Below are 27,159 nucleotides of genomic sequence, written 5' to 3'. Positions count from 1 at the left end.
TAAACTGAGCAACGGTGTCCTGGAAAGTAGTGTCTAATTGAAATTTTTCTTCAGTTTATACCTGCTGGCAAGGAACTGAGGAAAGCAAAGTAAGCCCTACAAACCTCAGACTGGTACAGAGACCTGTAAGAACAAAGTTCTTTTGAATGGAACTGTTTTGTGCCCATTCCTTTAATTCTTCTGTGCTCCTCGTGTATGGCTGCTGGCCAACCATAATTTGTTAGCACAAGTTGCAATGAGAAGATACCCCAAAATGCTTAATTTTCTCCCAAAGAAAATGATCAAACACAATTAAAGTTGTATTAAAATATAGTCCATATTAGCTCACAGTTGTGGGTTTTTATCTAACCTAGCCATTCTAATTAAAAACCTGCATTTAGACAGCATATCTGTGCACCAGCATAATCACTGGGACCAACAATATTCTTAGCATTGCATGTTGTCTTTTGAGGACCCCATTAGAATATTGTCATTTATAAAATTGCTGAGCAGTGAAGAGAGATTACAAGTAAGTAAATATTAGCTTTTCTTAGTGTTTTCTCCACCTTCCTCTTAACTGTTAGAAGGGGGGGAAAAAGAAATGTTAGGTTTGACCCATTAAAATAGGGGGGAGGGATAGCTAGGTGGTTTGAGCATTGGCCTGCTAAACCCAGGGTTGTGAGTTCAATCCTTGAGGGGGCCATTTGGGATCGGGGCAAAAATTGGGAATTGGTCCTGCTTTGAGCAGGCGGTTGGACTAGATGACCTCCTGAGAGGTCCCTTCCAAGCCTGATATTCTATGAAAATGCAGGTTACAGATATTTTATTACAATTGTTATTGAAAAATAAAAAGGCAATATAAGTCTCTCAAACTATATCCTAAACCATTTTTGTAAAATACATATTTTTCCCCATTTATTTTCATTTTTGAATGTTTCATAGACTACTACAGCACTTACTGGCAGGATGAGTATATAAGTAAAACAAAAGTTCCCTAAAGGATCTTTCTAGCTGGAGATACTTTATTTTGGGGGCTAACTTGTCTTTTACTGTTTGAAGTTTAGACCTTAAAATAACGGGAAATTAAAGCTTGCTACAGTATGTATGAATTAAAACAAACAAAGAAAACCCAAAACAACCTTTACTGTGGCATAATGACAGAGTTACACAAAATAAAGATAAATAATGAGGTCCAAAACATTTTTGTTTTTTCAAGAACAGTCCTACTTAATGTTTTCAAAATGCATTTTGGTTTTAAAAAAAAAATTACATTTGCAACTTTTGGGGCCCTCTTTTCTTTCTATAATGTTTTGACAACTTTTCTACCCAATTATTCTACAAGAAGTTTTCACAAGATAACTCTAATTATAAAGGAAGATTTCACAACCTTAGGTACACATATATGAAATTACAGTGCAAAATTTGTAAACAGCCCTAATTGACATGGATTTCCTTTTGCTGCACATATCTTCCAAAATATAGTACAAAAGAAGAAGGGGAAATACTGGCTGTAAATTTTTAAACTAGAAAGATGCATTTCCTATAACTGAATTACAGTTAGCACTATTTTCAGTTAATTATTAGGGCTGTTGATTAATCAGTTATATCAAATTAAACACACTGTTAAACAATAGAATACCAACTGAAATTAAATATCTTGCATGTTTTTCTACATTTTCATATATATTCTGTGTAATTGAAAATTAGTGTATATTTTTGAACATTTTTACGGTGCAAAGATTTAAACAAAAAATATTTTTCAGTTCACCTCATACATGTACTGTAGTGCAATCTTTGTTGTGAAAGTGCAACTTACAAATGTAGACTTTGTTTTGTTTTTGAGTGCAGTTATGTAACACAATGTAAAACTTCAGAGCCTACAAGTCCACTCAGTCCTCCTCCTTGTTCAGCCAATTGCTAAGACAAACAAGTTTGTTTACGTTTACAGGAGATAGTGCTGCCCTCTTCTTATTTACAGTGTCACCAGAAAGTGAGAACAGGCATTTGCATGGCATTTACGTGCCAGCTATGCTAAATATTCATATGCCTCTTCACGCTTCAGCCACCATTCCAGAGAACAAGCTTCCATGTTGATGACGCTTGTGTGCTTTTTTTTTTTTTTAAAGTGTTTATTAAATTTTGTGTCTGAACTTCTTGGGGGAGAATTGTATGTCTCTGACAATGTTTTACCTGGATACTGCCATATCTTTCATGTGATAGCAAGCTCGGATGATGACCTACCACATGTTGCTCATTTTAAGTGAGCTGTAGTTCACGAAAGCTTATGCTCAAATAAATTGGTTAGTCTCTAAGGTGCCACAAGTACTCCTTTTCTTTTTGCGAATACAGACTAACACGGCTGTTACTCTGAAACCTGTCATTTTAAGAACACTTTCACTGCAGATTTCACAAAATGCAAAGAAAGTACCAATGTGAGATTTCTAAAGATGGCTACAGCACTCGGCCCAAGGTTTAAGAATCTGAAGTGGCTTTCAAAATCGGAGGGGGACAAGGTGTGGCGCATGCTTTCAGAAGTCTTAAAAGAGCAACACTCCCATGCACAAACTACAGAACCCAAACTACCAAAAAAGAAAATAAATCTTCTATTGGTGGCATCTGACTCAAATAATGAAAATGAACTTGTCAGTCCACACTGCTTTTGGATAGTTATCGAGCAGAACCAGCCATTAGTATGGACGCATGCCACCTGGAATGGTGGTTGAAGCATGAATGGACATATAAATCATTAGTGCATCTGGCACATAAATATCTTGTGACGCCGACTACAACAGTGCCACGAGAACGCCTGTTCTCACTTTCGGGTGCCGTACACAAGAAGCAGGCAGCATTATCTCCTGCAAATGTAAACAAACTTGTTTGAGCGATTGGTTGAACAAGAAGTAGGACTGAGTGGTCTTGCAGGCTCTAAAATTTCACATTGTTTTATTTTTAATGTAGGTTTTGTTTTGTTTTTTAACATAAGTCTATATCTGAGTTCAATTTTCATGGTGGAGGTTGCACTACAGTACTTGTATTAGGTTAATTGAAAAATACTGTTGGTTTTTTTACAAAACAAATACTTGTAATCAAAAATATAAAGTAAGCACTGTACACTTTATATTCTGTGTTTTGAAATCAATATATTTGAAAATGTAGAAAATATTTAAATAAATGGTATTCAATTAACAGCGCAATTAATCGCAATTAATTTTTTTAATTATCTTTAGTTCTTTACAGTACTGCTGTATTCATTCCATTCACACATCTCCTTACATTCATTTATATGAAAATGTTAGATTAGAATGACATGAAATGACACTTTAAATTCAACAGTCACAGTCCTTGCGCATTAGACTTAATAGCCTTTTCTTTTTGCCTTTCAGTGATGATGGGTTCTTGTGTATTTTTCTTTTTAGTGCGGAGATTCAAGTAGCAAAGCAGTCTCTTGTCATTTATGCCCAAATCCACAGCTCAGTGCCCAACTCAGTAATCTAGTGTGTGCTCTTGCAGATGTGTGAGAAAGGGATTTCAGAACAATTTCCACTGTAACTGTCTGTTTTCTGGTGCTTATAGCTTTCAAAACATTTACACTTGCTTGGTTCTCTTGGAATGTGAATCTTTTAAAAGTTTGAGCTAAATCACCTCAGTTATGAAGTGTAAATAAAATTACTGTTTCTCTGCTGTGGGAATGGGAAAAATGAACCATACTTTTGACCACAACTACAGCAAAAAGGGCCAGATTTTGAAACTTGGTGGGGACATAATCTTCGTGGAGGAGCAGCGTCTTTTCTTGACTTGAAATAAAATTGGTTTTGTTTTAGCAAAAATAGGATCATTAAAAAAACTGCATATTAAACATATACAGTGAAAACTTTGTACAGGCATATACTGCACATGCATGTAGGGCTAGTCAGCTATACTGGTATTGGTTCAAGATGCTTCCAGCCCTCTCTAGGAAAACCACCAGATCTTAGCTTCAAATGCTATCTCTTTATTTTAAAAACTAAACACAAAGTATAAGAAATTAGGCCCTGGTACTGCAACTGCATAGGTACGTGCTTAACTTTAATTAGGCAAGTGGTCCAGTGGAATCCCTCTAAAGTTACAGTTAAACGGTATTTGAATAAAAATGTGACTCTATGCAACCTTACCATCACAAAGAGTCAGTTCCAAGAGTAACATGTAATTTTCTCTTCCTATTTTCCTTAACTGTGGCAATATATTTACTGTTTCTCATTATACATACATCATAAAATAGCAGTTTTCACACTGAAACCTAGTGTACCACCTCTAAAATTGAAAAGCATCTAGTGCACCGTATTCATAAGTTCAATCAATACAGTTACAGTAGATTCTTATTCTGATACTATACTTAATTTAAATTTTAAACTTGTATGCTATCTGATTGCAGCTTACATACTACCGTTACATGCATCTCAATTTGTGAACTGCTGATGTAAAATATTGTGGGTCTGTTACTACTGGACCTTTTCATTTTTGAAGTTTTTGGCTTTGTGATTCTATTTTTAATTGTTCAGCCTTACCTAAAAATATCTTTTTAGTTTTATTACAGGTACTGTATTCTCTAAGTGCGCCTCTGTGGGGAACATGTTCAGCTCCTCTTGCTATCTCTCTGCTTCACTAGACCACAGTTTTACTCTTCCCACTCTTTCTGACAGAAATAAAACTTATATTTAATAAAGATCACCACACTGGTAACAGTTTTGTTACCAGTGGACAGGTGTCCATCTCATATTTGGCACACTTGTTGGCAATCTCTGGCAAGAAGCAAAGGACTTGAATGAGTATGGAGGCAGACCTCCCTGCTCACTGGAGGCAGCTAGCTGACAATGTAGCCATGCTGGCCAGGCTGCTGTGAGGAAGCTTGCACTACCATTGCCCACATATTTGTTCAGTGGAAAACTTACAGTGCTATTGCATGTGTCTGTTTAATAAAAGTTCAGCATTGTCTGAATTAAGAGCATGGGGTTGGATACAAGTGGTCCTGATTTCTAATTCTGATTGTGTCCCTAACCTTCTGTGTGACTTTGAGCAAGCCATGTTACCCTTGTTTCTTAAGGCTTGTCTACACAGACTTTTAGTTTGCAGCAAGAGGGGTGTAAGTCTACCCCCACACTAGTCTGCCACGCACTCACTGTCCATGTGGACTCTGGTCATGCACATTAACACTTTATTAATGTGCTATGGTCTAGTCCTCTTTGAAATGGGACTAGATCAAAGTGCATTAATGGACTGATAATGTGCCTCAGCAGTGTCCACGTGGACACATTAGTGCGGGTAGATTCGCAGCCCAGCATGCTGAAAACTAAATGTTTGTATAGATAAGTCTTGGGTGTTCCCTTCCATAAAGTGGAGATTATAGTATTTGCCCATCTGATTCAGAGGGGAGTCAAGGACTAATTAGGTAAAGCCCATACAATACTTTGAACATGTAAAGTATCTATATAAGTGCTAAGTAGTGTTCAAGTCTTTGCGGCTTCCAAGCCATCATCTTTCACGGTTATTAAAGCTAAACTCCCACCCCTAAACCTCCAAAAATCTTAGCTATAACTATTGTAATGTTTTAAAGGGGAAACCTTTCTAGATTAAAAGTACATATTTGATACTCTTTAGCAGTTATTGAAAATCTGTTCTAATGGGGCTACTTCGATGAAGCTCTCAGTATTTTGAAATGTTTCTTTCCCTCACACATAGATTTGATGTTACAGAGTCCCTGCTTTGTATTCTAGTACTCCAGCTTTTCACAGGAATGGTGGGGCCCTGGTTCTGGAACTATACGGTAACCGCTAGAATAAATGCTACCCAATGAACAAATGGCATAGATCCTGTAGAGCTAACACCTTTGTCATGCACAGAGTAACTTGGAAAATGAGAAGTGTCTTTCTAATGATATTTCACAGACAGCTGCTTTATTAAAAGACAAAATATCTGTAGTGTATGAAGGGGCAGTAAAAAATCCACTCTGATTGGAAATGAGGTTTTGAGAGTGTTTCACTGTTTACTTAAAACCGCAGATAACTTTCTTTTTAAACAAAGTCCCTCCCTCCCCCTCCCCCCCCCCCATTGGTTATTTTAAAACTTCCAGTGCTGGCTTCACCTTTGCATATAAAGATAGCCATAATGGTGAAAGCACCTCTTTACACAAGGGGCTGGATTAATTTGGTTGGAACTGCCTGTTGAAAGTTCTTGTTGTTAAATGCCTTCCCACCAGAAAATAGAATTGTTTGGGTGGTTAATAGAATCACATGCCAGATAAGGTTATATCTTGGCCATCTAGGACAAACCCTTGCTTCAAGCTCAGGAAAGGTCATGCATCACTTTTTTCCTTCAAGAAGTTTAGTGACTATACCAGAACTTCATCATTAGCAGTTTCACTGTTTAATTCACCTTTTTTTCAAAATGCTTTTCTTAATACTTAATCTAAATGTGTCCTTTTTCATCTTTAGCTTGTTATCCCTTAGGATCCAGACAAACACTTCCTTCCCCTCTTCTGTACTTGTGCCCTTCCAATCTGTATAGAGTTAATTTCCTCTTTAATTTTATGAAAACTAAACAAATTGAGTTCCCTCATCTCTCAAGATCTTGCATCAGTTTTTTCCCCCCTTTCTTTGAACCCTCCCTCTTTGTTAGTTTTGCTCTTGAAGGACATTACATCAGAGCTTTGCACTATTTTGAGGGGTTTTCCAATCTAAAATGAAGGGCTGATTAGGGATGTGACCAATCTAGTATTTCATTGACTTGGAAACTGTTTGCTTTAGTATTTACAAAATCCAAGTATGAGTAGTAGTGAGAGGAAGGCTGTCTACCTGGCAGGAAGGAGTGATTAGGGCACTAACTAGAAGATGGGACAAGTGAGTAGAGGTAAGCAGTGTCTGAATCAGGGGGACAGCTCTGCCAGCAGACAAGATTCTTTGCATTGGGAAGAGGTGACGAGAGAGCCAATGGTAATGGGAAAGCCAGTGTTTGGCAGGAGAGCAGGTGGTAGTCACTTCCCCCAGCAAGGATGCCTGTGAGATGGGGGAGTTGTGCCAGTGGGAGAGTCACAGACATTGTACCCTGGGAAATATGGGAAATCCTCCTCCTCTTTCTTCCTTTCAAGAATGCACTGCACTCTACAGCTAAAATGGCTATCAGCACAAAGCTATTGCCATTTCAGTCTTCACATTTTATGTGACTTTTCAATTGTCATGTTTGCTGCAACTGAGATTCCAGATAAGCTCTCAGGTAACAGAGTGACAAGTATGGTGTGCAAACCAAGATGAATACATAGATGCCTGTGGTTGAACATGAACTGACTACAAATATTTTCAGTGCTACATGAAACAATGACAGGTTTCAGAGTAGCAGCCGTGTTAGTCTGTATTCGCAAAAAGAAAAGGCGTACTTGTGGCATCTTAGAGACTAACAAATTTATTTGAGCATAAGCTTTCGTGAGCTACAGCTCACTTCATCGGATGCATTCAGTGGAAAATACAGTGGGGAGATTTATATACATAGAGAACATGAAACAATGGGTGTGACCACACACACTGTAACCAGAGTGATCACTTAAGGTGAGCTATTACCGGAGGGGGGTGAGGACCTTTTGTAGTCATAAACAAGGTGGGCCATTTCCAGCAGTTGACAAGAACGTCTGAGGAACGGTGAGGGGTGGGGATAAACATGGGGAAATAGTTTTACTTTGTGTAATGACCCATCCACTCCCAGTCTCTATTCAAGCCTAAGTTAATTGTATCCAGTTTGCAAATTAATTCCAATTCAGCAGTCTCTCGTTGGAGTCTGAAGTTTTTTTGTTGAAGTATTGCAACTTTTAGGTCTGTAATCGAGTGACCAGAGAGATTGAAGTGTTCTCCAACTGGTTTTTGAATGTTATAACTCTTGACATCTGATTTGTGTCCACTTATTCTTTTACGTAGAGACTGTCCAGTTTGACCAATGTACATGGCAGAGGGGCATTGCTGGCGCATGATGGCATATAACACATCGGTAGATGTGCAGATGAACGAGCCTCTGATATTGTGGCAGATGTGATTAGGCCCTATGATGGTGTCCCCTGAATAGATATGTGATCGTTGAAAAAAAACTGCAAAGAGGGAGTTCCTGAGTGTGTCCCGAAAAGAAAAAGAGAGAAAGTAGGAAGGCAGCGACCCCATTGGGTCTCTGGCCTATTTAGTGAGGGGAAATGGGAATCGCTAACTATTAAAGCAATGTTTAAAAAGGGACAAGAGCATAACATTTGTGCTATGGGTCTGTGCAAATGCTGGGAGAATGGGTAATAGGCTGGAAAAGCAAGAGTTTCGCATCCATGAAAAGAATTTCGATTTACTTTGCATCACATAACAGGAGAGTGCGCTCAAACAGCAATAGCCCATAAGTGCGTGTTAAAACAAATGTTAGAAAAACAGGGTGTGGTGGAGGAGGGAGTATTTTTCAGACTGGCTAACAAGGGAAGAGGAGCTACTTAATGAAGCAGGTGTCAGGTATATCATTACTGACAGAAAGTGTGATAATGGGAAATTTTTCAACTGCTGCATTATTTGTTAGATAAGACACTTTTATAAAGGCAGGGTCTTAGACTTTATGAGATAATTATTTAATTCTAAAAAGTGGAAGTAGTAGCAAGGAAATTTGCAATCCCAGAAATTTGGGAGCTGGAAACAAAAAAGCTGAAGCTAGACAAATTCAGACTAGAAATAAGGCTCACATTTTTCACAGTGAAGGTAATTAACCATTAGAATAACTTACCTGGGGATGTGGTTCTCCATCACTTGAAGTCTTTAAACAAGAGTGGATATCTTTCTAAAAGATCTGCTGTAACTCAAACAGAAGTGATGGGCTTGGTGGAGAGATTACTGGGTGAGTTTCCTTAACTGGTGGTATACAGGATGTCCAACTACATGATGATCATGGTCTTCTGGCCTTAAAATCTATGAATCTTTGATGAAAGGTATCATTTTTATGGAGCAAAATGGCAAATTTCAGTGAGCAACTTTAAATTTCTTATTAAAATACATATTTAAATGGCCAGTATTGACCAAACAATGTTTTGTAGGTGCTGTAATCATTCATTTTAGTAGAAGCTTGAAGAGAGAGAGAGAGCATTTCCACTACCTTTTCGGCTTGTGAGAACATAAGAACGGCCACACTGGGTCAGACCAATGGTCTGTCTAGCCCGGTATCCTGTCTTCCAACAGTGGCCAGTGCCAGGTGCTTCAGAGGGAATGAACAGAGCAGGCAATCCTTGTGTGATCTATTCCCTGTTGTCCACTCCCAGGTTCTGGCAAACAGAGGCTAAGGACACTTCAGAGTGTGGTTTTTGCATCCCTGCTCATCCTGGCTAATAGCTATAGAGGACTTTGCCTTGAAACATTCCAGGAATACAAGGATAACTTTTGTCTCAACTTAAAAACACAACAGATTTCATTAAAACAACTTAAACATTCTAGAACTTCTATCCTAAGAGGTTGTTTTTTGTTTTTCGGTCCACTTAAATTTATTGTGCTGTAGCATGCTACATAAATGGAAACTGGTATTATACTTCTGTGTTTATCATTTAGTTTTGTGGCACAACATCTTTCTACAATAGGGGACTTTTTTCAAAAATTCCCACTCTGGTTCAGCTCCAGTTGTGTTAACGTTGGGACCTATTATTGTAGCTGGGCTACTGGTTGCCTATGGCATTTTCAGCAACATGTCAATTAGACCTGCTCTGAGCATGGTTAGGTGTTACGACTTTTAAATACCTTCTTGTTGACAGTATATGAACAATTGAAAAAAATTACTCAGGAAATGGTAGTACAGCAAGCAAAGGAAGGAAAAGTTTAATCAAGATATTAGTGCATCCTGGTAAAGGCATTATAGTTACACTTGAAGAGAAGGCATTTTCTGTAAAAGCCCCCGTTCTCATTACTTAAAGCATGATTCAAGGCTGAAAATTCTCACACTTGTCTCTTGGAAGGTGAATTGTCTTCAGTTCAAAGGTGAACTGAGGAAATGATTTGTTTTGGAGGTCCTAAATCCTGAAAGGATTTGAAAGACGTCCTTAGCTTTATGCAAAGTTCTGTGGACTTCTAACCTCCATGTAAACTCTGGGGAAGTTTAGAAACCGCAATATGAACTTGGACTGGGTCAAAGACGCCTTTCCAGCCTTCCATCCCAAACATACACACAATGTCCTCAGCATCATTTCTGAAACACACAATCCCATCACACACACATGATTGAATGGACTCATGTCATGGAGAGTTTCTAAGCTATACAGGGACTCCATATGCTATAAGCAAAACCAGCTGCGTTCAAGTAAGTTAAGGAGTGCACTGGCCTAGGAGTGAAGAGTTCAGAGTCCAGCTTTGAATCAGCTGGGCTGAAAGGTATGAAATGTGCAAGTGTAGTTTTGAGGTAATTTTGGGGCAAATCTAGCAATCAGGAATCCAAAGAAGGCTAATGAAGACAAGTATAATCTAATTTAATGGAATATATACTTCCATATGACAAGGGGGACTATTGTTTTATTCTTGATTAAATTAAAAAAAAAAACACCCAAGCAACTTTCTAGAGAGAAAAACTTAGTTAAATGTACAGGTAAGAATCAATAACTGGGAGGGAAAATACTTCAAAGAGCATTGACATTTTTAACAAACAATGGCATGCTAGGCAATTAGTCAAGTTTAAAATAACTCTGCATTTCTATAATTTTCAACTTTTTTTAAGAACGTTCAAACCACCTCATTTGCACAGGCTGCTCTTCTCCCTGTTCACTTGATCATTTTACCCCTTGTTAGTTTGGCCACAAGCCCCTGAGGCTGGAGATATCTTAACCCCCCTGTACTTCGGCAGTTTGCTTATAGACTTGAAGTCTGCAGCTGCAATGTTTCCCTATTGTTTATGTGGCAGGCGTACATAGGGGAACCCAAATGCATACAGGGCTTTAGGTGGTTGAAGCTGTAGGGAATTTGACTTCCGTAGATAATAAAATGTTTAAATGGTCAGAGATGACCTGCAACTTGATAGTGGGGGGCACAATTTGAAGCTTCTGATGGTATGCAGCAGGGGTCAGGGCAGGGCATATCAATCCTGGCAGAAACCGAGGGGGGGGGGGAAGCATGTGACCCTACGTCCCCGTCCCCCCACGTCTCCTCTGTAAATGGTAGTTAAATTTCAAGCAGCTGTCATGAGGGAAGATGGTATGAACATTTGGTGATATATGAAGAGTGAGAAGAGAGAGATGGTTTTGTAAGAGAAGAGTGAATTGTTGTATTGTCTATGCTCCTGCACATGGCTTTGGTAAATACAATACAGTACACTGTCATGCAGGTACTGGCTCACTGCCAGTGTTGGGTTGCCTATTGTATAGGCATATGGTAGTTTAGTGAGTTTAGGCAGAGGATGAGCAATGAAAAAATTTTTTATCGTAACAGAATTTCCTTGCTTTCTAGTGTTTGTTCATTTAACTGAAATACTCTTTTTAAAATATTTTCCTTACTAGCAATTTTCAGTTTAATAATGTATTTTTTCTCTGGGAATTTAGTATTACTTCTAGTGTGTTTTATTTATTTCTGAGACTCAGTGTGTTTAATATAGGGATACACAAATAAGTTAAAACTCTTTTTAAAAAAATGCTATTAACCTTTGTCATAGATCTGACACTTTATAAACTCTTCCTACAGAATCACACTGGACCACTTAAGTAACACCACCTAGAGTAATACAAAATACAGTTAGCGAGCCTTCCATTTGGATTTCCTGACTTTGTGGGTGGAAGATATTGTATGAGCACAGTTTTTGTATTCAGTTGGGAAAAAGTTCTTATCTGTAAACAAATATTGATGAACAGATTAGACAATAGAAATGTTGCAGCAGGGAGAGTTCGTGTATTTTGCAAGTAGTGAAACTGGAAGACCCAAATGTTTGTGGTTTTGGAGCTACTAGAATTCTTAAATAGGTTTAAGAATAGCTATTGATGAACATTCTTTAGTTAGTTCTGCACCTTTATTTACTGGAAGGGTGAAGTAGGGGAGGTGACTTATATTAATTCAATAGTTCAGCTGTAATTAAGCTGCGATTGTAAATACTCATTGAATTTATGAGGTTCAGAACTAAAATGAATTAATTTCAGCAGCTACGATGGTGGATGCTCTTTGTTTAGTTAGTCACAGCTAAGCTCCTTAAGTTAGTGCAGAATTACTTTTTTCTGTTGTCCTTTTGCAATGTCCATTTGCTACAAGTCAATATATTTTTCTTTCAATCTTATGGTTTAAATGACTTTTTCTCAAGCTTCATATTTAACAGTTTGCTTAGCCTTTTTCCCCTTTCTAAATTACAACAATATTAAAAGAAGGCTTCCTAGGCCTGAAGTGTAGCTTCTTCGTTGGCAGGGAGGTGGAGTGGATGATTTAAAGGATCTCTTCCCTCTCTAACTAATTCTGTGATTCTGTTATGGTTTGTCTTTCTTAGATTGTAAGCTGTTCTAGGTAGGGTCTGTGTTTATACGCTGCCTCGCATGATGCGGGTCTGACCTCCTTTGGGGCCTCTGGGCATTACTGCAGTATAAATATTATTAAAGGATGGCAAGCAGATAGTTGGCCTTTGTTTCCGGGGGGCCTAAAAATTTAAGTGTGATTCTCCTGTTTATTCTGGGTAATTAAAATTTGAGTGCCTATGTGAAAAGAAGTACACTGTACTAGTTGAATAAGTTGTCTTTTAATGGAAAGCTGATTTACATAAGATGAGGATCTGGCCCAGTTATAGAAAACCATTGTGGTTTTGGGTCTTGTCTTGGGGTAATCACACAAGAAAAAATAATTTTTTGTTTTCATTTCATATTTATCAGGGATCCGCTGTTTGTGCATTTTTCCTCTTCCTTATCCTGTGAAAAACTATTTCTGCTGAGCTGATATGACTCCACTAAATCAGGAAGCACCAGGCAAAAGAACTGTCAGTCTTGTGGAAGAGTGGTCCAAAATGATTGGGGTGCTGAAAATATCCCAGTCAAGAAGCTTTCTGCCGAGCCCTCTTACTTTGGCTTTAGTATTTGTGCTGTTGATTTTCTTTTTTTCTGTTTTGTTTTTATCGTTACATTTAACGAAATAAGAAAATAGCACAAGAAAGGCAAAAGAAAAACTAGAATCAGACCCTGAAATGTGTTGGGCCTCCTTTTTTCTGCTAGGCCTACCTCTCCTGCTCTGTGGTTCCCATCCCTAGGGTCAGACCCTCTGGACTAGAGCAGATCATCTGTCTGTCTGACCGATTAGTCTGATTTTTATATAAGGTGGAGGTAGAAAAGGCCTTCTGGGTCCAAAGGTTTTCTTTTCACTTGTGACCTGAACTTCCAAATCCCACATCTTTTTTCTCTTCCCTCCTCATCTTTGTGGTGTTTGTGCATTTAAGCCAAAAAATCTCCATAGGTTGTAACGCAATAAATGTGATGTGTTTTTAATGTTTGTTTGTGCTTTTTATGACATTTATGTTTGGTGCATATAAACTTCTGTTTCTTTGAATTAAAAATATAAATTATACTTCTAAATATTCCTTACTAAAAATGCCATGAATTGCATATTACCCAATGTAATTTATAGTTCATTAATCTAATTACTAAAAAACAGCTTACGTTTGGAAGACAGGCCAAAAATATATATATTTAAAATTAAAGCTTATATTGCATAGAAATATTGACAGGTTTCAGAGAAACAGCCGTGTTAGTCTGTATTCGCAAAAAGAAAAGGAGTACTTGTGGCACCTTAAAGACTAACCAATTTATGCTCAAATAAATTGGTTAGTCTCTAAGGTGCCACAAGTACTCCTTTTCTTTTTATAGAAATATTGGTAACTCCCAGTGAAGTGTTTGTAAAAACAGCTTAAGAATCATGAATATAGTCCATCTTCCCCAGAGGCCAGTGCAGTATTGTTCTTAACAGTACAGCTTTTTAGTGCTTTAATCAAACTAGATTTAAACTGGTCAATCAGGCTTCTGCCCCCTCCATGTTTTTCTTGCTCCAGTCTACTGGTTATATGCCCAGTTCTCCCAGATTTTCAAAAATAATTCTGTGGTTCAAGGAAGTTTATTGCTCCTTAATAATAATTGGAACTTTTTATCTTGAAAGTGCTTTACAAACTTTGATTACTCTTTAACCCGATAGGATCAATATAACACTATCTGGGCAGCTGACATATGTTCAAGTTTTCCTAGTAATCCTTTATCTACTTTTTATCAACACCTAAATTTACAAGGTCTTCATTATGGTATTTCCTAATTAACCAATCATTGTTTCTTTATTTTTCTTAAGGACAAACTTTAAAAAGCAGTTTAGCAATTCAGCTACTTCAGAATTATAATAAACACTGGTAATGACTCACTTAAGGTTGTATAAGAATTCAAGAGCCTTCACTTCTTCCCATTCATGCCTCTACTCCCGTGCTGTGTGAAATAGATTGACTCCTGCTCATCTCATTAGTGCTCAGGTACTTTTGGAAGGAGATCCCATATTCAAGCATTCTGAATTTGTCCTCCAGCTAGATGAATGAAGGAATACAGTGTTTCTTCTTCCCATCACCCACCTTCTGTTCCCATTTCCCAAGTGTTGTTCTCCTACGTTGTCCTAGCTTCATGAATGTTTGTTAGGTAGATCCCTATGTTCATATGTTTTTGAGGTCAGAAGGGACCATTATGGTCATATAGTCTCACTTTCTGCGTAACAGGCCTTAGAATTTCATGCAATAATTCCTGTATTAACCCTATAGTTTCTGATTGAACTAGAGCATATCTTTTAGAACAGGGGTCGGCAACCTATGGCACGCATGCCAAAGACGGCACGTGAGCCGATTTTTTTAATGGCAAGCTGCTGCCTGCCGGGTCCCAGCCACTGGCCTTGCTCAGCCTGCTGCTGAACCCAGGCCGGGACCCTGGCAGGCAGCAGTGTGCCATTAAAAATCCTGTCTGCCCCGGCCCGCTCTTCTCCGCCCTGCCCCCCGCAGGGGCAGGGTGAAGAAGCTTGGTCCTGCCCACAATTGCTGCAGGGCAGAGAAGCTCCCCCCCGCCTCTTCCCCCAGCGTGCTGGGTTTCTGCCCCTCCTCCTCTCCCTCCCTGCTGCCCATCAGCTGATGGCCCTTTCGAGGGAGGGGGAGAAGCTGAGCTGCAGCTCGCTCACTGCTCCAGGGAGGAGGCACAGAAGAGGTGGGGACGGGGTCTTGGGAAAGGGGGGTAGAATCAGGGCATATCCCCTCCAGCACCCCCATGACCCTAGCCCACACACCCAGCCCTCTGCCCTGACCCCTGCACCCCCCCCTCACACACACACCCAGCCCTCTGCCCTGACTCCTGCACTCCCCAGCCTGCTGCACCCTCCTCACACATCCCCATGCCTGCCATGCCCTGACTCTTGCACCCCCCCACATTCCCACCCCCACCCTGAGCACCAAACAGGAGCTCCTGCACCCCCCCCCCCACACACACATTCCATATAACTTTGTCCTCTAGATTAATGAGCCACCTACTATCAGAAAAATCTCCTCTCCATGTAGGAACTTATGATACTGGTCAAGTCACTTCTTAACTTTCTTTTTGATAAATTACATAGATTGCACTTCTTAAGTCTCTTGCTATAAGGCAGGTTTTCCGGACCTTGAATCATTCTTGTAGCTCTTCTTTGAACACTTTCCAGATTTTCAACGTTCTTTTTGAAGGGTGGACACCAAAACTGGACATAGTATTTCAGTAGTGGTCTCACGAATGTCGCCTCCCTACTCCTACTCTATATTTGCCTGCTTATGTAGCTGAGGATTGAGTTAGCTCTCTTAGCCACTACATTGAATTGAGAGATTATATTTAGTTGGTTTCCACTATAACCCCAAAGTCCCTTTCAGAGTCACTGCATTCCAAAATTCCTCCATCTTGTGAGTGTGATCTACATTCTTTGTTTCTAGATGTATGACCTTGCATTTGGCGGTATTAAAATAGTTCAGATGATCCCAGTTTACCAGGCAGTCTATATCGCTGTCTAGAACTGAACCTGTCCTTAGAATTATTTACCACTCCATTAATTTTTGTTTCATCTGCAACTTTATCAACTATGATTTTATACTTTCTTTCAGATCATTGATAAAGATATTGAATAGCATTAGACCAACAACAGATCCCTGCAAAACCCCACTAGAAACACGCCCAGGAGATGATGATTTCCAAATCCTTCCCGTTCATCTAGTCAAATGAGCATCTTGATTGAGAGGAAGCCGCTCCTAAGCATTTTCTTGGCTTGGGCAGTTAATATAGAAATATGTTCAGGCATGCAGCAGCTCACTGTTCTTGCACAGCCCAAATGTTTGCAGCTGTGCAAGATTTTTCTAAAACCTGTTAGATGCTTCATCTGTTTGGATGAGGGCTGAGGTTTCAGATCTTCAGCTGATTGTCAACCTCTTTTGCTAATCTCTTTCTGCAAACTGCCTCTGATTGCCCAATAGGAGTAATCATGTTGAAGTCAGCCTATAAGATGACCCACATGGTTACTACTCTCACACTGGCATAATAGATGTAATGGAAAGACCTATTACAGAGTAAAGGGAATTATACTTGTTGGAGTCTTCTCGTCTTCCTTTCTGCCAGCTTCACTTCACATCTTAGGAAGTTGTTCGGGAAGTCTCTTGACTGTTGGGAAAGAAATGGACCTATACTGTAGAGACATTAGTGTTTTTGCATTCTGCTTCCTGGTAGCTGGAATCAACAGCTCAGAGTTAGGGGTTTTATATCATAAGATGAGAGATGACTACATTAAATACACAACTACTGGTAAGTAAATTCACCCTATTGCTTTCCCATATTATCAGGGAAGGTCTAAGTATGAGCCTAGTCTTATATGTTTTAGCAGTTCTGTGTATTTCTAAATTTTAAAATAGGACAACATGAGAGCCTATTGAATGCCTTTTTGGCATTTGTGGTGAGGATTAGAGGAGATTGCTTGTTCGCTGTATTAAATACACTGTTTACTTAACAACCTTGTATTGTGTAGGTGACGTTGCACTTAGTTCCCCTCCATTTTTATTTTGTAATTCTATACTTCTGGCCCTTCCCCTTCCAAAAGGCTACTTCATATATCAAGCAAAAAAAGCTGTATGATGTGCACCCAACTCCATCCAAGACTGAGTGGATCAGCTTTGCCACCTGCTTAATCTCCTGAGTCTGCTTCTGAATCTAATTCCCCCTTATTGAAAACACCGCACACCAGGTCAGCTGTTCAGATTCTTTTCATCCTGATTCATTCCATTTGTCATTAAACATGTATGTATCAAAAATAACTGTCTAGTCACATCCTAACTAAAGAACCTCTTCATATCATTTTGTTTCTAAGATAAAGAAATTTTGGTTGGGTTTGGAGGGAGTTGTTTCAAATAAGAGGATCTACTGCAGAACTAGGTCAGATTCTATAAAGAGTAGGGGGAGTGGTACACAGGAGTCTAATATTCAATATATTGAAGTCCACAGATACAGATTTTGTATTTTCAGTAGCTAGTTTAAAAATATGGAGTCCGCTCTTCTCTGGTACACATACAACTGTCATTGATAATGTAAGTGGCACCTGTGCATTGGCTGATCTTGGAGTCCTTTTTGAGGCATTTTACAATTCAAACTAAGATACATTGTAAATATTTGGGCAGATCTCTTTAGTCTGATGGCACAGTCTTCCCTTATGAGACAGCATGTACTAATTCATGTTGTATGCCATGAAAGTTACAGTATTCCCTCAGAAACCTCATAAACTTATTCATGTTATATACCATAGAAGACCCCATTTCCTTTCTAAATTTTTTGACCTAGTTCTTTTTCTGTAATTTCATTTTCTGGCATTGATTTCTGTGCCTCTGTTTTTTCTCTCTTGCTAGCAGTGAGACTTACGCAGGATCCTTACAGCAAATTCTTAACTTCCTTCAGTGCAGCCTTTTCTATAAGGCTCTCCTTCCTGCATCTCCTCTGAGGACAGTTGCCACACTGAGAACGAGAAACGGTTTCCTATTCTTGCTGCATATTGAGCTGTAGTCTTTAGCAATACAGTTTACATTTGCACAAGCTCCATGGGGTTTTATGTTGCTTGTATATTTTAGCTGCAAGTTATATATTGTTCAGAACAATATAATTTTACAAGATGGTAGAGGAAGGAGTATAAAGGGGGATTCTGCCTCCCCCCCTACCCTCCCCCGCAATTAACACACACATTTTTATTTTTATTTATTTATTTGGTGGGCAAGGTTAAACCTTTGACCATAACTAGTTGCAGAAATAAATACAATTTAAATAAGTAAATGAGTTCCAACTATTCCTTTTGACAAGATGGGTTTTTATTAAGCAGTGAAATTAATCAAATAGATTTTACTTAAAGCTCAAAAATATATTTGCGTAATAAATTATTGATGCCTTCTCAATTTTCCCCCAGTATTGTGAGTCCTTTCTGTTGTGCATGATAGAGGAGACCTGCTGAGTTTGCAAATAATTGACTTGAAATTGCTTCAAATAATTCTGCTTTTTTGGCTTTTTTTGTACCTAATCAGAATTGATGTGACTGAAGTGCAAATCTTCATAATAATCATGCATTTACTGGCGGTGATTGGAGGACCACCTTTTTGGCAATCAATGGTAATTTTGCTCATATTGTATATTAAGTTTAATGTATATTTCTGATTATTCTGCTTCTTGTCTTGTTTCTAATCTGGTATACATCTGGAAGAGCACTATATTTAGAACAGTATCAGTTTCTTTTGGGAGAGAGAGAGATCTCATTTTCCCATAAGGTTAAAAGATTTATGGTCTTGAAGAACTTGAATGAATTTCATATCTAAGAAATGGCAATGCATTCTGGTTTTACCAGCACCACATGAAAAACAGTCATTCTTTTGCATGCTGTACCATCATTCATGTAGAATGGTCCAAAATGACTTTACAAACTTACTTTTACCAATAGAAAATTACTTTGTCTACCAATGAAAACCTGCACCTCTGGGTGAACTGTTTGACATAGATATCAATAATATCTAACAATTTTAGGTCAGAAAGAGAAGAATACTTTATCAAATTGAAATTACAGGGGGAATTTTTGGAATGCAGCATGTAATTGCCCATAATTGCAATTGGTTAGAACACAGGTGCTAACACTCTCTCCCTTATGAAAATTGCCTTAAGATTTTTAATGACTGTGGCCCCAATCCTGTAAGCTGATCTGCATGGTTGGATCCATGCACCCATACAGACCACAGTTGATTTTACTGAGGCTCAGTGTGGGTATAAGGTACTGCCTATTTGGAGCAGCTTGCTGGATTGAGGCCTAAGGGTGCTCAGCAACTCAGTTTTATATATCAGCACCATCTAAAACCATCCTGGGGTGCTGGTGCAGAATTGACTCAGAGAGGAATGTGCTACATAATGAATTGCCAGCGTTACCTTCTGATGCATGATTTTCCTGAAGGTTTTCCATTTAGGTGCTGACCTGGCCTGACCTTGCCTAACTTCTAAGAGCTAATGAAATCACTTCCTAAAGTGGTCTGAAAAAATTCTCATTAATTTTAGAAAAAAGCATCAAAATGTTCAAAAAACAATTCAGTGACTATTTTAGGGTGAAATATGTTGTGTTGTAGCACAATTAATCTGTTACAACCAAATAGATCCTGAAATCTACACTGCCATATACAGGATGCCCTAAATAGGGGCCTGACTCAGTTAAAGATTTGCCAGGCTTCTGCCACAGAGTAATATTTTGTGTTTATTTCTGTTTGAAAGACCTATTTTATTTAATGAAAATACCTCAGCTGTATACTCAAACATTCCACTTTTCCCTCTAGTAATTAAAAAGCAGGCAAATTCTGAGATAGTTAACTGTCTATGCTGTCATCCATTATTGCTTTTATTGGCCTTTTGCACCCAGTAAAATATGCAGTATACTCGCTTCCTTCTCTCTGTCTATGAAGTTTCTCTTTAAATCTGGCTAAAGCACTACTACATTCTGTAAGACTCCTGGAATCCAGTGTTTTCTGAGAGATGGTGAGTATTATTGCAGGTGAGATTCTCATTTGGTAGGTTGCAGTGGAGTAGTGAGGTTGGTGCAGCTCTTAATAGATAATCCTTTGGATTTTGTTCCTGTTATACTGGAAGTGAAATAAAATGCAACAATTACTTTCATTACTTAGTAAAAAATATTCTTTTGTTGAATGTGCTGGGTATAGATTTTATGTAATGTAAGATAGGTCTGGTTTTGAGCTCAATAACTGTTGTTATTCCTGGAACAGGAATAATAGATAGAAAGTATTTGTATTTCTGAATTAAGGGTGGAATTTGATCCCTGTACTCCAGACCAGCACTGAGCACTACTCAAGTCCCACCTGAATTATCAAAATAAAGACTTTACGGGTGCATGAGCCTTGGGCTGGTCCTCTGCACAAGGGTCAGTTTCACCCTGATAGTGTAGAGTGGTGAAGAGGTGTGAGCATGAGCCTGTGAACTCAGAATTTATATCCCAGCCTTGACACCCACTCACTCTGTGACACTGGGTAAATTACTTAAGCCTTCCTTATCTGTTTCCTTATCAGTAAAATAAGGATAATACCTCACATGGGCACTGTTTGGATTAATTAATTAGGGTAATATTTGTGAAATGTTTTATAAGCGCTACGCGTTATTTTAATTCATGTAGTAAGTGGAGTTTGCCATACATATGAGAAGAGCTGAAGACCATGTAGAAAGGCAGTCAAGAAATTTGTCTAATGCTTTACTAGGCAAAAAGATACTCTCAGGTAATTGGAAAGTTTACAGGGAGGAGAAGTTGATTTAAACCTTCCACTATGACTAGCCCGGTTTGTTCTGCCACACTACCTTCTATGAATCTGAACTATGAAGGAAAAGAATCAAATCACAAGAAATATTTATAGGGAGAAATACCACTATTTAAATGTGTTCTCTTTTATGGAGTACTATCCCCTCAACATTGCTCTTCTGCCTGTCTGCATCTCAGTCGTGGTTCGCTCCACTACTTTATTGTACCTCACCCTCTATGAATCCTGTTTCATTGACAGCCACCAACATTGATGATAGAAGTATCTTCACATGTGGTACGTAAGTCTCTAATCCCTGCTCCCATCCCTTCTCTTGTCTCATCATTAACTATTCCTTCTCCTCTGCCTCCTTTCTCTCCACGTTTCATGTGTGCTGTCAATCAACTTTCTCTTGACCCTACTTGCTGCTTTAATGGTCTCCCTTCTTCCCTACATCTCCAACTTCCTGGAGCATGGGATCTTGATAACATCCAGTCAGAACTCCTCCCCCTTTTATTCTCACTTCTGCTTTGTTCTTGTTTCTGATTCTGATATCTTCTGTGTTCTGCCTTTCACCCTTCAACTTGTTCCCGTTCCTTGACCACATCTCATCTTGATAACTGTCATTCTTGACTCTCTCTCAGATTCCTCATTCTCCCTCTTGACCAGAGGTTTTGTTGATTGTGGACATGTTGAGCTATGGGTCAGTTATATGTAGGCTTGGAAGAATTCCATTTTTATTTCTTTATAATTTTGATGGATTATATTGATGTTTATTTTTAAGTTAGTTTTTTTTTCCTCCAATTTTTATCAGTTTAAATATTCACCGTTGTGGAAATTATGGGAAGGTCAAATAATGGGGGAGGGTGTCAGACAATAATTATCTAATGACAGGAGACATAGAGATTCAAAAAGTTAAAGCTTTACAACCATTAAAACGCAAATTGTCAACATCACATGTCAAAATATTCAGAGGATATACCCTTAAAACTCTAAGTTCTCAAGTAGCATTTCTCTTACTTTGCCTATATGTAAACTTTGATTATTGTCTATGGTAATGTTTTTTTCATTGGCTGGTGTGTGCAGTGAAATTGACATTTACAGCTCAAAATCTAGTTCTTCCAAGCCTAGTTATAGGAGGTAAACGGATTAAAATGAGTCATGAATAAGTGTCCCAAACTCATTTTCCCTTACGAAGGAATCTGGATCTGAACACTGGTTGCCCAAGAACAGATTAGAGCACTTACCCATTGTGACATTTATTTTTATTGACATGCTTACTTCTCTGTGGCAGAACTTGAAACACCATTACTTTTAAGCAGACTGCACTCTATTTTTGAAGTTGGGTATCCTGCTGTTGCAGCGGCATAACCAGTCTTGATCAACTTCAAAGGATTTAATAGAGAAGCATACTTTATCTGAAGAAGATCTGACCTGGGACTCTTTTCAGCACTATACATTCAGTCCTACTAAGTGTTACACACCTTTAACTCCCACTGAAGTCAGTGGTCAACACCTGGCAAGATCAAGCTGTGTGTAAAGGGCAAAACTATAGTATGGGCTACAATTCTATGTAGAATACCAAAGAATAAGTAAACCTGTGGCTTTATCTCAGCCTCCGTTAGCTAAACACTCTAAAGACAGAAGTGTTAATAAAGTATGAGGATCATCCTCCAGCAGAACTCTATCTCTTGTTTCCTTCTTTGACTCACGCCATCCATTTGTCTCCGCCGTTCTTAACCTTTGCATAATCTTTGACTCAGGACTCTTCCCACATTTACTTTAGCTGCAAATCGGTTTTGTCACGGCTTTGCAACATTAACTTCCTTCACTCCACCACTGTGGAAGTCTTTGTCCTAGCCTTCATCTCCTATCACGTAGGGTCTGTTTACGCTGGGCAAAAATAGGACCTTGTAATTAATCACTTGGTGCAGCTCCATCAGTGATAGCAGTGGTGGGAGCCGTAATATAGATATGGCTCAGGTGGAATCAAACATTTTTATCATGATGTGGTCTCAGCCTACTCTGAGCCCTGTCCACGTTACAGTTTCCACTGTCCGTATTGTACATTGTTCCTGGAGCTGCCCTAGTGGTGAATTATAAATCCTGTTCTTTTGCCAACATACAAGATCTCTTGACTGTTGCAACTCCTTTCTCTGTGGCATCCTGAAACCTCCTCTGTACAGATTCCACCATGGGCAGAATGCTACTCTTGCTCTTCTCTCCTCACATATACAAAGAAGCGCAACCCCATCACCCCATTCTCAAATACTTCCACTGACCACTGGAGAAAGCATCATTATCAAAACAGATGGCAGCACAGCCGGGCTGTTTAATAAGAGTGGTACAAGCTCTGGAGCAGCTCTGAGAGTAATGGTGTGTTTGTTACTGAATTGTTCAGTTCAGCTAGCTCTCTTCACTCTGTTGCGGTTTCACTGTCTGAATCCTGTCTTTGAGCAAAAGTGCAGAGTAAGCAGGCTGGGTAGGAGGGGTACCTGAGATTGTTCAAAAGAGCATAATTAGAACTTCCTGCTCAAGGGGAACTCCAGAGTGCAGAGCAACAATCAGGTGAGGTGCTGTTACTCCTCCTCCTCCGCTTGGTATTGGTTGTAGGCTCCATATGGGCAACACATGGATAGAACTACAGAGCCAGATTAGTCTCTAACTGCACCTTTTTCCACTACATGCATCCGATGAAGTGAGCTGTAGCTCCCGAAAGCTTGTGCTCAAATAAATTTGTTAGTCTCTAAGGTGCGACAAGTACTCCTTTTCTTTTTGTGGATACAGACTAACACAGCTGCTACTCTGAAACCTGTAACTGCACCTTGTAATTCAACAAAAAATCTGCTTGAACCCACTGAATTCTAATCCCAGTTCCAGCCACTCATTCAAAGTGAACTTGGCTGAGTCACTTGCTGTCTCTCTCTAAAATGGGGATAATAAAATATCAAAGATGGGGGTGTGTATGGTCTGATTGTTGTTTGCACAGTGCTTTGAAGTTGTAAAGCATGATGTAAGTGCTAAGAATTATCTATTAGAAAAGCCTGAAAACCAGACTGGGCATGCAATTCAAAATACTAAAATAAAAACAACTTGAACCCATTTAGGGTCCCATATGAAATAGACATATGGGGATGTTCACTACGGCGCATGTTTACTCATTTTGGAAAAGGTATGAGTGTAGATGCTTGTTACTGGAGGGTTCAAGTTGTTCTTTAGCAGTTGGATAGATAAGGTTGGACTCTTGTTGCTGGGTGGTTCCCTCTCTTCTTATAATTACTTCTCCGCCCAAGGCACTGTGTCGAAAAGATGAGAGAGGATTATTAGTCTTCCTTCCCAGCCCATCTTGCCCTCATTTCTCACTCCCTTGCTACCAGCCCAGCCACCCACTCCCGTCTTACTTTGAAAAGTAACCTTAGCGGCTGGTTGCCTCTCTGCTGTTCCCTATCATGCCTCCTCTCATGACACCTTGTCTGTCCTCTGGGGTGTGGTCCAGTTTATGGGTCTTCACATCTAATCCCCACTGATATCTGGCTTCACCCTGCACTCAGGGCTGGGATACTAAGTGTGGGGTCTATCCTTTCACCTGTGCTAGGCCTCTGTTCTCTCCGTGCTGAGGAACCCCGGCTCAGGTTTTAGAGGTTGGTTGATAAGTGTCCAGCATTGTGAAGGATAATATTAGGAGAAAGGGATTCTGCTCCATGTCTGCTCTTCTCTGGTAATTAAATATAAAAGCAAATCGATCAGGGAATTTTGCTGATATGGCGGGTGAGAAAAATTCCTCCCAAATTTCGTTCGTAGAAATTTAAACCAATATTGACTAATTTTGGGGGGAGAGAGGAAAACCCAAGTGGAGTTAGAAAAGTGGAGTGTTTGAGTTTACTTGAAATAGGTAAACACGATTTTAGATTAATTGTACATATTTTAATCTTTTTATTTCTCTATTGTCAAGATTCCAGTGCTGAATATTCAAATGAAAATATTCCCAGCTCTTTGTACTGTTGCAGGAACCATATTCTCCTGCACAAACTATTTTGGTGTGATCTTCACAGGTGGTGTTGGCAAAAATGGATCAACTATAGCTGTGAGTGCTTTGTTTTGCTTTTATGAATCTATTATGTTACCACTTTTTCTGAGTGCTCTGTAGTTTGCATGATGGTTTATAGAAAATTGATATGCTTTCAAGTGTGTTAATGTCTGCTTTTGGTGTAAAATCCACTTTCACCTAGTTTACTAGCTTGAAAAAAGGGATAAATCTTGTCTAAATGAAAATGGTAGCTTTTGGAATTGAGAAAAGGTTTTAAAAGGATGGATTTGAAATAGATGAACGATAAAATCACCTCCCATGCTTTGACATTAGTCCTATGTATATACAAAATGATGGGGTCTAAATTAGCTATTACCACTCAAGAAAGAGATCTTCGGGTCATTGTGGATAGTTCTCTGAAAATATCTACTCACTATGCAGGGGCAATCAAAAAAGCGAACCAAAAGTGAGGAACCATTAGGAAAGGGATTGATAATAAGACAGAAAATGTCATAATGCCTCAATATATAAATCCATGGTACGCCCACATCTTGAATACTGTGTGCAGATCTGGTCGCTCCTTCTGAAAAAAGATATATTAGAATTGGAAAAGGGGCAGAGGAGGACAACAAAAATTACTAGGGGTATGGAACAGCTTCTGTATGAGGAGAGATTTAAAAGACTGGGACTTTTCATCTTGGAAAAGAGACGACTCCGAGGGGATAGGATAGAGGTGTATAAAGTCATGACTGGTGTGGAGAAAGTGAATAAGGAAATGTTATTTACCATTTCACATAACACGAGAACTAGGGGTCACCCAATGAAATTAATAGGCAGCAAGTTTAAAACAAACACAAGGAGTACTTCTTCACACAATGCACAGTCAACCTGTGGAACTCTGTGGTAGCAGATGTTGTGAAGGCCAAAATTATAACAGGGCTCAAAAAAGAGCTAGATAAGTTCATGGAGGATAGGTCCATCAATGGCTATTGGCCAGGATGGTCAGAGTTTGTCTGCTTGTGTTTGCCAGAAGCTGGGAGCGGATGACAGGTGATGGATCACTTGATGATTGCCTGATCTGTTCATTCCCTCTGAAGCACCTGGCATTGGCCACTGTTGGAAGACAGGATACTGGGCTAGATGGAGCATTGGTCTGACCCACTGTGGCTATTCTTATGTTCTACAAGGTCTTACCTTCTAGAATCCATGAATTATCCAAACCAGACTCCCTCTCTGATGCGCATGCTTTTTGTTTGGTGTTTTTGCTTCTGACAAGAATATGAAAGCTATTGACCTTCCAGAGGGGATAAAAGTAAAAGTTAATATTCTTGTCAGACTTCTTTCTTAAGGGACTTGTGATTTTTTTTGGGGAGTGGGAGGAGTTGTGGAAGGTTTTGTGAACTTTTTAGGAGAGTCTGGTTTTTGTGTTTGTGCCAGTTGAGTGAGTTGGACTAGTCTTTTTAGTTATATTTTGCTTTTGAGCATTGACATCTTAACAAAAATGTATTATCACCATTAAACAGACACACACATGTTTGGGCCCCTGTCATTTAAGAACAGAATCATTTCCTTCCTGTTGTACAGGAGTTAGAAGATAACCACAGCACCATTTTTTGCAATTTGAAGCCTTCTCCTCTCTTCCCTCCCCGTCACCCCAATACATACATTTTTTGTTTTGTAGCTGAAACTGCATGTTTTCTTCATGCAACACACAATTTATGAGACCTTCAAACCAAAGGCTCCAACCACATTATCAGCTGACACCCTCAGTCACATTTCACTATTGGCACAAGTGAGTTCAGACAGGCACAATTTAATTTAAATAATATGCACACAACACATCTGTTGTTCACTTGTGTGCACTTTTCATTAAGCTAACACTTTCTTCTCCCTCACTATAGGGAACAAGTGTCCTTTCACCCTTTCTTCATATTGGGTCAGTGATCATATTAGCTGCAATGATCTACAAGAAATCTGCTGTACAGCTCTTTGAAAAGCATCCTTGCCTGTATATACTTACTTTTGGTTTTGTATCTGCTAAGATAACTAACAAATTGGTGGTAAGTGTCTCGGAGTCGTTGATTCTTTTCCTTTATCTTTGTTATTGTATAAGATGGTCTTTATAGTTTCTCAAAGGTCTACCTTCCCCACAAAGTCAGTTTCCCTGAATTGATGAGCCACACCCTTCCTTCGCTGTATTAAAGTGATTTAATGCAACTTCTGTATATCCCATGAATCTGTAGTGGTTCTAATTGGTAGCTACAACCCACATTTTTCTTGAGAATTTGTCATAGCCCACAAAGGAATGAACCAGCAGCATGTAATTTACATTGCAATAATTTTTGGTGACA

General features: G+C 39.1%; 1 protein-coding gene across 7 annotated transcripts in view; it reads left to right on the top strand.

Annotated features, from left to right (window-relative positions):
- The window catches only part of CEPT1 (choline/ethanolamine phosphotransferase 1), a 46,757-nt gene that overhangs the window by 17,581 nt on the left and 2,017 nt on the right, over window positions 1-27,159 (top strand). For all 7 annotated transcript variants that reach the window (XM_084611291.1, XM_084611294.1, XM_084611293.1 and 4 more), the window contains exons 5-7: window positions 18,532-18,616; window positions 24,734-24,865; window positions 26,710-26,868. In XM_084611291.1, coding sequence (XP_084467417.1) covers window positions 18,532-18,616; window positions 24,734-24,865; window positions 26,710-26,868 — 376 coding nt within the window. The remainder of the gene's footprint in view (window positions 1-18,531; window positions 18,617-24,733; window positions 24,866-26,709; window positions 26,869-27,159) is intronic.

The sequence above is a fragment of the Lepidochelys olivacea genome (assembly GCF_965140295.1).
Source record: "Lepidochelys olivacea isolate rLepOli2 genome assembly, chromosome: 21".
NCBI lineage: Eukaryota > Metazoa > Chordata > Testudines > Cheloniidae > Lepidochelys > Lepidochelys olivacea.
The sequence above is the reverse complement of the archived record's forward strand: the minus strand, read 5'-3'. Positions and strand labels throughout refer to the sequence as shown.